The 13,489-nt window shown below is 39.1% G+C and overlaps 1 protein-coding gene across 1 annotated transcript in view; it reads right to left on the bottom strand.

Moving 5' to 3' along the window:
* Positions 1 to 13,489, bottom strand: part of THSD7B (thrombospondin, type I, domain containing 7B) — a 273,948-nt gene that overhangs the window by 192,560 nt on the left and 67,899 nt on the right. Inside the window, 1 exon segment of the mRNA XM_010575183.1 lies at positions 7,643 to 7,812. Coding sequence (XP_010573485.1) covers positions 7,643 to 7,812 — 170 coding nt within the window.

Raw genomic sequence — 13,489 nt, 5'->3', positions numbered from 1 at the left:
GCACAACATTTGTAAGTAATTTCTCTAACCTGAAAGACTTGCTTTTATAGCAAAACCAAAAGATTAGACAAAGGAGAAGTAGTGAATGTAATTTAACTAGCCTAGAAACGGCGCCAACCCTAGTCCAGTGCATCCCTCCATTAAAAAGCCTAATGCACCCCATGCCTGATGGAAAGGGTTCCTTTATGCTTTTAAGAAGAATCAATTAGTTTTGAAGCCACAAGGCACCAAGTTGAAGTCCTATTTTCAATTAAAATCTATTTAACAGACAAGAAACAATGTATGAATAGAAGGCTAATCACAGCATGAAAGAGGGTTAATAGCAGATTGCCAAGAGCAACAACGGTTTAATGTATTTCAGAACAATAAAGATCCTTGCAATTTTATTAAAGTGAGACACACTATTAGCACTGCATGGAATAAAAGTTTCCCTGTGTCCATATTCTCTGCTGTACAACGAGATCCTGATCCCAACTGGGATATTGTGTTGTTTTACTACAGCAGAATTTGTAGAGATTATCGACAGAACTGGCAAAAATTCAGAGTAAGCGTGGGGCTTCCCACCCGCAGTCACACAACTGAGCAGACCAGAGGTGACAAGTCATTAAGAGTGTCCAGAAAAAACAGCGGAGGCAACAGGGAAAGAAAAAGGGATTCTCCAGGACGTTTGAGCCGTGTTGGCTGTTATCCAGAAAAGGCCACAAGATGCTGGAAATCACTGGGACAGACCACCAGAGAGGGTGAAAGAAGCCACAAGAAAAACAGGGAAGAAAACCCAAAGGTGAGGATATACTTCATGAAAGCCTCGCAAGAGCGTGAACTTTGCCCATTGCTAAGTTTAGTAGGAGCAGGTAGGAGCACCAAGGAGCAGAAATCTGTTCTGTGAATGCCACATCCCTGCAGGAGTCCCGGTACCACAAGAAAAGCACCTTTATGGATGTGTCTATGATACTGGGACATGGTACAGGTAGCCCAAAGCTAAGCTAGTGACACGCTAAGCTAGTCTACCCACGGCATGGCCATGCCAGCTCGGATGCTGAAAGCAGCAGGGCTGCTTCACGCAGAGCTGGCCCAAGTTCACAAGCTTGACTTATCTCGAACGTCTCCTGTTCCAGGACCAGCCCAGCTACCACTGGCTTTGTTATCTCTCCCCAGTGTCCCACTTTGTGGTGTAGCCTCGTACATACAAATCCTTTTATTTTTTCATCTGACTCAACATTGTTGTTTGAACACAATGCAGCTCCCCGCCCTCATAACAACAACGGGACAAAATTACTCAGAACAAACCGTCACTGTTTTGAATAAAATTAATCCAGTTCCAGTGGCAGGAAATAATGACAGAAATACAAATGCAATTAAAGTCTTAGCTTTCAAAGATAAAACCCTGAACTAAAATGTAGTATTTCATGTGAACTGACTGGACAGCATATTATTTGCTGCATACCAAAGCCAGCTATAGAAATAAAAGTATTTATAAAGGCATAAATATTTCATGGTCATATCCATTAGCCTGTTGACAAAAAAAGGCATATTCTTTATAAGGCACCTTTTAGAAGGTGCACTTCTTTCACTGTCAAAGGCTTTTTATACATTATTGTCTTCATTTTACTTTAATTAGTTTCTAGACATGAAAGAACTGAAAATATTAACACCTCTAAAAGACATTAGGGAAAATGTTTTTCTCCCTAATGGATTCAAACTAAAATTTTTGAAATACACATTTAAACACTACTGTCAAGCACCACAACGATCTGAATAAAATCATTTCCTCTCTTGCTTCTAAAGGGTTTCCCCCAAAGAAGCCAGCTGTTACATATTTATTTTTCCATTATGTGAGTTGTATCTCGTAAATTCTGCTCAGCATTTGGTGAGCTTACAGATCAATAATTCGGCATCCCAGCAATATAAATCTGATGCAGACTTGCCTGAATATATTTCACACTTCAGAGGTGTATTTCTGATCTTTTCAAGCCAGTTCGGTCATCCCAATGATAAATAACCAGTGTGGGATGAGAGGGATCCTTAGCGGGGGGGGCTTCTTCCACCTGAGAACATGGTGTCTGTGATTCAGGTCAACTAAGCCCCAGGCTGGATGCTCCTGTTGCTGTACCACAAGCCAGTCAAACAAAGCTTTTTTTCACACCACTGCTGACCATCAGTTCTCTCCCCACTATGGTCCTAGTCAAGCTTTCTCATTACTAATATATTCTAACCTGTTCCTTTTCAATTTCATAAACCAGACAAGGACAACAGGATTTAAACTTCGAAGTCCCTAAATTCTAATTTCCGTAGAGTAAATCAATCTTCTCATTCCTGCAGCTTCACCAGCATAAATTTGAAAAAAAACCAGCGTGCATTTAATATAGGGCTCATATGCCACACGGTTCATATTCATTCCAACGGTACATATCCCACGCCAACTCCTGCAGGCAGCTTATCTCCATCAATGCAATCTTTTCCCAATAAATATGCAGGATGGTAACAATCATAAATGACAACAACCTGCACAACCAACTTACTGTTTCTGAAGAGTCAGACCTGGTGGCTCACAAGACAGCTAGCACCCAAGGGGATGGTGGCACAGTCGACTAAGACTCTTCGTTGGTATTTTTCTTTTCCTGAAAGTACTTCCATAGTTTATTGAACAGATGCCACATACCAATTTGAAACACTAATCCCCCAGAAGACACGCACTGGAAGATCATGATTCAGAGCAGAACAAAGAACTTGCAGGGAAAAAAATGTGGCACCCTCATTAGGAAACAGAGCATAGAGAACAAAGGCAGCAAACTCACATATTTTAGAGCTAAAAAAGACAAAAGGGCAAAAAGAAAGGGATGAGAATAAATATAGAATAATACAAGATATGAATGAAAGGAGTCCTCAAATTCATCTCTGTGCAACTCCAAAGAGGCACTAATTTCTGGAAAGTAAAATACAGTGCCAAAACATCTCCCATATGGGAAGTAAGAATAGTCTGAAAAGTTCACTCATCAGATAAGAAAGGATTAGACATTTTTGTCTCTCAGAAGTAGGGGGAAAGCTCAATATTTTGTGGAAAACAAGAAAGGCTTAAGGCCGTAAAATTATTATTTTGAGACTTGTATAAGTAGGACTTAGATGAAAGTGCAGGGGAACACTTTCACTTTCAGACAATTTGGGGATTCTGTCAGTGAAGTGGCTTGTAAGACAAAAATACATAAGGGAATACACATAGGGATGGATCAGAAAGTAACCATTAGACCTGAAAAGGTACTTGAGTATTTACAAAGTCCTGAATTGTAAACAGACTAAAGGAGTTTTTGCTGCTACAGCTGGTGACATGCAAGTTTTTTAAAAAAATCTGATGTAAGATGAACCAGGTGGAACTGCATCGTAAAAATAAAGCAAAAATGGGTATAGGCTGGTGAACGACAGTGGAATAAGCAAGTCAAGAAATCATGTTTACTAACAGGTGAGGGTTGAATATCTCTCAAAGGAAAGAGGGGTATAAAAGTAATAAAGACTTCTGTAAGAAATAGTTTTGCAGGGTAGCACTAGAAGATACCTAAGAGTAATGAAGGCACAACTACCTCACACACCTGCTATTGAAATCCAAGATCAAATAAAAATAAATATATGGAGATAAATATGACAGAGACGCTCATTAAGCAAAAAAAATTGTAAACAAAACCTTAGAAACTTGTACAGGTATGAGAACTTAATGTGGATTTTCAGGTAGAAAAATAACAGAAATTAAGAAGATACAAAACTGCAATGATTTGCTGGTGAGATGGTAATAAGAGATACATTTTATTAGCCAAGTTTAGTATGCTGGGTAAACAATGAAGAAGATGCAAAGAAAAACAGCATTTCACAAAGGTCTTTTCAGTCCTATAATTAAAACTTAAGCAGACAGGCTCCAAAAAACATTATAAGAAATTTCTGAAAGTGAGAGGTAAATCGGATCTCATTCAAACAAGTAAAAAAGAAAAAACGTCAAGATATGTAAGGCTCAAATTTTATGAAAGAATGACAGGGTAGGCAGATCCTTAGTTAGAAAGTTACAGAAAATATGGAGAGAACAGGAATCCCAGTCACCAGGGATAGGAGGTAATTAGTTCAGAGAAGAGAGGAAATGCTTCTGGAGACTTTTATAAGGGATGGCATCCCCAGACTATTGATAAAGAGCTATAGTCTCTAGATAAATCCAAAAAGCAAGATTTAATTAGAAAACAGAAGGATACACCCTGGCCTTCAGGAAAGAAGGTAAAAAAGTCCTGAGGAAGATTATTAAATGTAAGCGCCTCGTAAGTTTATTAACTGTTTGAACATAAACACAGACACCATCCCCAGACTCTAAGAGGAATTTTAATTCACATATTATTGGACTTATTTATTGTGAGTGAGAGGAGAGCTGTATTGCCAAACAAGGAGAGACTTTTCATAAACTGATCATTGCATAATATTCTTCCATACTTTTACCAAATGCCTTTTTTTTGGTACACTGGGGATTGATAGTTAGTGACGTTCACCAAGATTAATTAAAATTTATTGTGGGAAAACACATTTCAGATAACATTTTATAAAATCAACAGTCACAAAAATCTTCTCTCAATCCAGAAAAGCCAGTTGAGGATCTGCATTTCTGCTTTATTTAAAAGATTTCCATACGAGTGAACAGATATACATTAAAAAAGAGGTACAAAGATGGGTAAGCACCACCACTTCTACAGTTTGCTCCAGACACAGGACATCCAGGAACAGGGATCAGGGAGTATCCAGAGATGAAGGGCAGAAAGGGCACATTGGAGCTGTACCATAGGTAGCTCACTTGCATATTCTATGCTACTTTTTGTGCAGAATTTGTCTCCTCCTTAAAAGCAACATCATTTCAAACATGTAGATTTGGTGCTATCTGGATATCAAAACAAGTATTAGATGACCACCTCTCTGTGAAAATTAAGCATTATAAATTTAAATGTGTTAAAATTCAATGAGATGCTTAAAGAAAAAACACAAGGATCTGTTTAAAGTTAATTACGTTGAAGTTTAGTGTAAATTAACAAAAGTCTCACAACTGAGTAGAGATGTAGATTTCTCAGAGAGAATAGCTAACGCTAAAAATAGCACAGTCTCTTAACATAGGTGCCTATACATTGGCTTACCTACATACACACAAATACAGATACCTGAATGACACAACACTTTACACATTTACCAAGGGTTCCCTGCCAGCTTCATCTAGATATAGGAGTCTCAGAATGCAAGAACATTACAAAGGACTTCAAAGATTGGAAGACCTTCTGACTCCAAATACTCATCACCGACATTAAAAGTATGGACTTCCTCCTTAAGGCCTAAAAAATATATAACTTCAGTTGGATCAAGATAGGGATTTCTTAGTTAGGTCACCTCTTGGCAGAGAAAGATATCAAATCTTATCAATCCATTTCTGAAAGTAATACCTGAGTGAAAGTTTTCCATTTCCACTATGTTCAAGTTGGAATTTTATAATCAAAATATAGAAAGATTTCAGCAGACTTAACCTTCTGAATAACTGATATGTAGGGACTCAAGAAAACAGGGACTCCCTTTCTAAATATACACATTTTAATAAAAGAAGAAATAGATGGGAAGACTAAGCAAATGAAAAATGGGAGAGATATCCTTGGGGGATAAAAGAGCTTTGAGCAATATGTATAAATATATCACAGATGGTACCTGTCTCCAACTAGGATTCAACATATTTTATCCAAGAATGCTGCTGGAGAGACCACAGGACAAAAATCTTCTTTCACATATGTTATTGGGCCTAGGTCCAAATTCTCATTGGAAGTAACCAGAAGAATAACAACTGTGATGGATGGTAATATCCTATTAGACTCGCTTGTTTGATTCCTGAATGATCCCTTTAAGGACACTCAAGAGGTGAAGAAAGAAAAATTACTGTACTTCTGATAGTAGCAATTAGAATCTGTATTTGCTTATACATAGAAGGATTAACTTCCTCATCTTCTCCCCCATCACTGAAAAAAATGGTACAATAAAATATGAGATGCCCTAGTGATGAATAAAAGTATTCTATCAGTTCAGATTGCCAGAAAAGAGGCCAGAAAAGATGTCAGTCCTTATTTATTCAAAGAACAAAAATTGATCAGCTAGTAAATGAGATACAGTGACTATTACTGGATAGGGAGGAATAATAGGGAAAGCTTTCCTTCTTTCTATTTGCATGCGATTATGTTGACAGTAGATGGGGTTCTCACTTTCTAAGGACTACTGAAAATCTGCTCTACTGCCTTGAAACTGAGGTAGTAATTCATACCCTGTACAATTGCTCTGTACATTTGGTTTTTTTAGTAGCCTATATGATTTTTTTTTTTTTTAAAGAAAGGGTTAGAACTGTAAAAACAAGGAAGAGGTATCCGAGTGTTTCCTTTTTGTTGAGGGGAGGGCTTGCAATTTTTAAGTTGAACTGAACTTTGAACAAGGGAAAAAACTGCAGGTGATCACACACTGGATATATAGCACCAATTCTGTTACGAATTATGTTGGTGTAAGTGTTTCAGATGCACTCCTCTAATCTTCTTGAGTAATTCACAACACTGAAAAAGAATAAGGAAGTGTGAATGAAGTCAGTTAAAGCTTGCTGCTCATCAGCTTGCCGTACAGTGGCTGCATGGACCACAGAAGCAGTGAGAAGGATGAAGACAGTCAAGAAATGTTACACACCTCTCATCAACAGCACTTTTCTTAATTTAAAAGTCACGTGCATCGCACACTTGTGCGGAACAACAGAGGTGGGGTTCTGTTGAGAGAGCAAGGTCATGCCAGATGTTTGGGAGAGGTGAAGCAGCAACTGCATGGACTGAGTAGAGATTAAAACAGGTCTGGTTTTCTATAATCTCAGAGTCTGTGTGGGATGCTAGGACACACTGGGCATCCAGGAAACATTTGCTTTGCCTTTGTAAGTAAATAAATCTAAGATATGATACTGTGTTCTTATTATCTTACATCTCTGCTCAAAACCATATTCTGCAAGAGCGCTACCCAGAGTAAATAATACAGCCTAATATGAATTATTCATCAAGCATCTGTATCTACTCATTATTCCTCTAAAAGAAATATAACTCACTTCCAGAGTCCAAAAACCGTCTGTCTGCTCAGAAGTTGTGACAATATTATTTTTGCTTTCCCCTTCAAATCACAAGAAAGATTGTGCATCAATCTGAAGCAGAGGCTAAAGCTATATCCACAATGGAGAGTGACATCTTTTTTTATACTCTAAACCACAGATAAATGTATTCAGCTACCAAGGGGCTGGGCCACCTGATATACGAGAGAGGAAGAAAACTCAACCCCAAGCAAGATTTAGCTCCTTCATTCTTTGAAACCCTCCCACACAAGTAACCTACAGAACTGGCAGCAATTCACCCCAGAAGGCTGTGGCTCCTGGCATTTCCTCAGGACACTGAGGACCATGCCCTCCTGCGCCCTCGGATGCTGAGTAACACCTCCCTGTGGAAGTATGGATACAATGAGGGCATCAGCTAGCCGAAGCCTATTAATGATTGCACGTTACCTACCTTTTTTCTTCCCCCTGTTTCTCTTACTCTGATCTACTTGGGCCAGACATTTCACAACCACCCTACGCACGTACCTTCCTTCAGTTGGTGCATCCCAAGTTCCACGGTGATTTGGACACAGTAGACCTCCCGGGTTTGTACGCCACCTCCACAAAGGCCTACATGCTTGTGCTGGCGAGGGTCCTCCTGGTCAAGGAGGAGAGACACTTGGCAAGCTTTCCATTCAGAAGTCCTCCAGGCAAACCTGTGGAAATAAGAGAGAGCAAGTAAAACAACAGGTTTTGAAAGGCTATGGGTGAGGGAATGTTACTTTATTAGATGGCAAAATACACTCGGTTTAATCTTTATAGCAGCACTTCCCTGTCCAAAACAGGGAATGTTTTGAAACATTTTGAATGTTAAATTTACAAAGGTTAAGTATTTGCTATTTGTCTGGAGTACTTGTGTAAAACTTTTCACATAGCACTAATCTCCAAAGCATTCTGAAACACTAAATCATCCTGACAACACCTTTGAGCAGGCTGCAAAGAAGGAACGAAGATTAAGAGGTTCGATTAAGTGTGAAAACTAGTTTTCAAACATGTGGCTCAAACCACTAAACCACCCCTCCCTGCCAAGAGCTGAACACCTCACTCTGAAATGCACTTAACAGCTAAAACCCTACATACATCAATGGAGCTCTAAGCACCGGGCGGCTTTTCTACAGGTGACAGCTTTATAAACGCCTAGGGTACTACCAATTTCTTTAAGGGATTGGCTAAAGTAACTCAGTTCTCTCATTTCAGTTTCCAGAAGTTGTGATACACAGCAAGCTCTAGATAAAAATAGTTTCATTCCATATTCCATTCACACCTAAAGAGCATTAATGGTTTTCAAGGTAGGATAACGTTCTTGGGCACAGATACGTGAATGCTGTGCAATTATCATTGGTATGTACCAGCCTAAATGCCAGGAAGAACTTCTTAAAACTATAGGGAAAACAATATTGTGAATCAGTGGAAAGCAAAAGTTATTTCCCCATCATATCTGAAAATGTAGAGCATATTTCTAATACAACAGTTTTCACAGGCATAATTCATTTTGATTCATAGTCCACAGTATCAGCAGAGTAAATAAAAGCCCAAAGTCTTTCCTAGCTTCATGAACACAAATCTTAGGCAATATTGTTTTTATAACCAATCTGTTCACACTTCTGCTGCTTTATTCCTTTGCTCCTCTAAATTTCATAGTCTACTTTTTCCATACAATCTTTGGGTCTTGTTTAATGTAAACTATGTAAAATAATTTCCTTCTTTTATTCTCAAGACAAACACTCTCTCCTCTTACAGCAGATCCACAGTCGTTAAAACTACGTATGTTTGTTAACCTCCTGACTGATCACCATAAGCTCAAGCACAATGGGGCGCCTCTGAAGAAAACGCCTTCCTCATTTTAATTCTATGTATTCTCCATAGCAAGAATCTGTTCCTGACTACAGCTATGGCAAGGAAACATGCATCCCAAAATTACACGAAAAATACATACATTAGTTTGCCTGAGCACACATCAGTGTTCTCTTAACTTCTTATGTTGTAAATATGGGTGTAACAATGATTTCTAGCCACAATGCACTTAGGAATTTTTTAACATACTCATGGAAGATGCTTGTGAATATTGCCAATTAATTTTAATTTACGGGTACTTTTCAGATGAGCTATCATGTTCTCTTAAATAGTATACAGTATCATGTGCAAATTTGGATATGCTCATAGGGTTTATTACCAACAGGGAAAACGATGAAGAATACACTTTTCACATGACAAGCATGGAACACTTGAAGTCCCACAACATATAAAGCACAGCCATGAATTTTTTCTTCTAGTAGTTCCTTCTGGGAATTCCTAATCACATTTCTTGGGCCTGTTAAAAGCAACCTTCCTCTTATCATAAAGGCAATGAAAAGTGCTCTTCATCAAACACTGGGTGAAGAGGATTCCTCCTCCACACCACTTAAGGACATTGTGCTCTTCAGATCTACACTTTCAAAACTAGAAGCTTAAATATAGAATACATGCATCTTTCTGCAGCCATGGAAATAGTTGTTTTAGGGAAGTATTACTTAAAACAATAATTGACTAAGGAAAAACTGATTATCAGTATCCGGCTTAGGTAGTCAGCTGTGAACTCGTGATCCTAAAGACTCATTTCCAGAGGTGTGAGCACCTGCTTCTCCTATTCAGCGTGAGCTGTGGGAGTTAACACCTATGAAAATTAGGCCATCAGTGATTAAAATTATGCAAAATAACTAAATCTCAGCTCAGAGATAATTAAACTTCATCAGCCCCTGAATCTTGAAAAAAGAAAAAAAAAATCCCTTTAGATATTTTCACAGAGTAACTGGATACTGTGCTACAGCACAGAGCAGTCTTTAATGAACAGCTATCAGGTGCTCCAGCCAGCACCTGCTCTGCTGTGAACAGCTTAAAGCCTCAGCCCCATCAGCCCATCTTGCTTTTCCCAGCTGGACATATCCTCAGCTGTCCAGAGCTTTCCGGTAACAAATCCTGACCCCCAAGCATTAGTTGTTTAAAAGGTACACATTTTCACGGCCATTAACAAGCCCACTACACCAGAAACGTATCCAAGGGATTGCTATCCCACTGAGCTGGAAACCTAATGCAAGACATTTCCAGACAGACGCAGCGATCTCAGACAGCTTTGTGGCAGACTTTTTGCAGGGCTTTAAGTAGCATGGCCAATACTTGGTATTAGTTTGCCCATCTATGGACTACACTAAAGACAATGAGAATTAAAACTTCTTAATGAAGAGAAAGGGACTGCATAATTTCTATTTATATTTAATCAGAAGCTTGTTAATAGCCATTAGCAAAAAAACAAGATTACTGGCCGGCAAATACTTGGGGGGTTTTGTAACTTTGGCAACCTCAAGCGAGTACTTGCAAATTATTAGCAATATCCACAGTGGTTTTACCATGTGACTAATTTCTCTAGCTGAACAAAGATGACCAAAGCCACCAATGCCACTACGGACATTCTGTTGTTAGAGGAGACTGTACCAGAAACTTCCATCGTTAAGCTAAGAGGCCAATACCATCCAGCCACCCCGTTCACCATCCCCAAAGGGTGAAGAGTGTGATAACTCAGGAAGTGGAAGGGACGTTATATATTTGGATCAAAGTTGGTCTAGTGTACTCTTGTGATCCTTATGCCAAAACCTGTCGGTGATGACAATTTCAAACGTCAGTAGATTTAACATCTCATTTTAACTCGTGCCAATACCTAGTTAGACTGATGCAAACTCAGTATAGTTGCAGTCCTAGCTGTGACCCATATTTATTTGCAGACCTCTTATTATAGCTAAAAAAATCTCAGCCCTTCCCTTTGCCTTCCCAATAGGCTTGTTCTAGTTTTGACAATCCTGTTTGAGTTACAGGAGGAGTTATAGAAGTTACAATCTTCTACTTCAAAGACTGACAGACCCTAGCTAGATAATGTCCCAAATGGGGACCTCCAGAATCCACAGTTATATCAGTCTGCTTAAGAAAATGGGCAAGAAAAACTGCTAGTTTAGAAACAATAGCGTGTGTTCTTGAGGTATCTAGGAGGGAACCTGGCTGATAAAGCTGAACAGCTGCTCTGAATTTCCCTGCTAAACAGTCAGTTGAGGAAGCAGAAGAGCCGGTCCGGCAGGTTTCTGTTCCGATCAAGGCAAATCTTGTACTGTGACACCCAACTGCAGCCGCAGAAGTGTCCAGCATGCAGCTAGAGAACCAAAGCTTCACCACAGATGGTTCCTGATGCGAGGGGAGGCAACAAAGCTGCCCAGCTTAATGGAACTCGCTGTGCACCCAAGACGGGTGAAGGTCAAAGGGCTTAAGAGTAGTCTTGCTACCATTCCCAAAGTGTAACTCCAGCAGCCTACTATCATGGTTCACTGCCTTTCCTTTCAAACCTCTCCTACTTCACGCTAATGCCTTATCTTTAATTGGGGTACATAATGGCCCTCATTTACAAAGTGATACCATCACACCTGTATCTCAGCAGTAACCTCAAGTCTTCTGAAAAAATCAGGTCTTAAAACCTCCCCATTTTCCATCATTTAACTTCTGAAAAGCTTTGAATTTCCAACAAAGCAAAGAGAGTTTTTTTCTAAATCCCTGTCTTGTAACATAGCAACCACAACCAAAATGAAAGATTTAAAGACATAATCATAATTCTGGAAAATCTATCTATTCCCAGTGAACACGAAAGCTACACATCAAGGATAAAAATGATATAATACATTGTTTTAAAACTGATGACTCAGTGACAGTTATGCAACAAACAAGTGCTCAGTATCTTTCCGATTTATAGTAACCTCTTGGTCTCTTTAGTCTATAGGACTTATGCTCTTAGTACTTACACAAGTTTTATACCTGTATATACCCATTGACTTTAATTGAGCTATCCCAAATTTATATCACAATAAAAGAAAGCAGAATCACCTCCTATGTATTTAAGCTTTTTAAACACTTAATCTAATCCCTTCAGAACAAATAACCAAAAGTAAAACAAAGCACAAAGCTCTGGAGTCCTACATGCAGTTAAAGTGTTTTATTTTCTTGCATTTAAACTATTGATTAAAGAAGTTATTGCAGACTTCAGCCATAAAATTAAAAGTCCTTCCCATTTAACAGGAAATTTACACTAATTGCTATGTACCTGCGATGGGACCTTTAACTTGTAGCCTTGCCATGGACATAGAGGTAATAGTTAACAGAGCAGTTCTGAAACTGAAGGTATTTTTTTCCCCTTTGGATCCTTTTAGGAGGCTGGAATATAACTTCACCTATCTCCCCCTGCTGAGTACAACTCTGCAAGTGCTACTTCTTGAGCTGCTGCTTTTCTGTGTTACTGGATATAGTCCGCAATGTGTACCTTCATTCGGTCACGGGGTGCTCTCTGTCCTTGCATTAAAAAACAGCCTCTAGAGAATCCCCTTGCTTCTGCTCGGAGACTTGCTCTCTTTCTGGTCTATGTCCTCACCCATTTTCTTTGCTGTGCCTGGAGCATGCTTTGGAAAGAATGCCAAAGAATAAAGCTAAAGGAAAGGCTACTTGTCTTAAAATCAACCAAAAAACAGCAAAGAACAGATTTCCAGGAACTGGGAAACTAAATAGGACTCTCATCTTAAAAGATTTTAAGACTAATCTGATTAGGCAAACACAAGCCAGAAAGAAAGAATGAACGGTTTATGTTGAGACCAGACTAAGGAGAGCGCCTTTTCTTTCTGCTGCTGAATCTCCTTAAATTCATCATCTTCTTTTAAGGAGAAGAAAGAAAAGATAACTGTTTGGTAAGCCTCAGCAAAGCCACAGATGAGGTGGCATATATTTAAGAGGAAAAAAAGCATAATCTTTCTAGGTATTACACTGCAAAGAGAATATGCTCAAATAAGGAGAATAGGAGCATCAAAGACTTCTTAATACTACATCCCTCTACGGCTGAAAGCTACTGCTTTCCAATCTGAAGTATTTCCAGTATCTCAGTCACCAATTCCAAAGGCCAACACCAAATCACCAGGCCGTAAACTGTAACATGGACCGATAACATCCTTTACCAGCTGCTCATACTTAAATAACATACTTAAAAATGTTTGACTGCTGTTCATTCATACAAAATTCTGCCCCCCCAGCCTTACATCTGGTAGACCCACAGCACACACTGCAACATTATAGCTTTTTATTCCTGCAGTATTGAATGGCCAAATCAAAGTCTACTAAGCAGGCCCTACTGTGAAATTCTCCTCAACACTGCATAGTGTGAGACGGTCACAGCCTACCACCTGCATTTTGAGATACTACATCCTAGAAATAACAATTAAGTAAATACCAGGGGTTGGGGGGGGGGGGGGGGGGGGGGGGACAAAAATTTTTTTTATA

The sequence above is a fragment of the Haliaeetus leucocephalus genome, unplaced genomic scaffold, assembly GCF_000737465.1.
Source record: "Haliaeetus leucocephalus isolate CR32 unplaced genomic scaffold, Haliaeetus_leucocephalus-4.0 Scaffold451, whole genome shotgun sequence".
Classification (NCBI taxonomy): domain Eukaryota; kingdom Metazoa; phylum Chordata; class Aves; order Accipitriformes; family Accipitridae; genus Haliaeetus; species Haliaeetus leucocephalus.
This window is presented reverse-complemented; position numbering and strand designations above follow the sequence as displayed.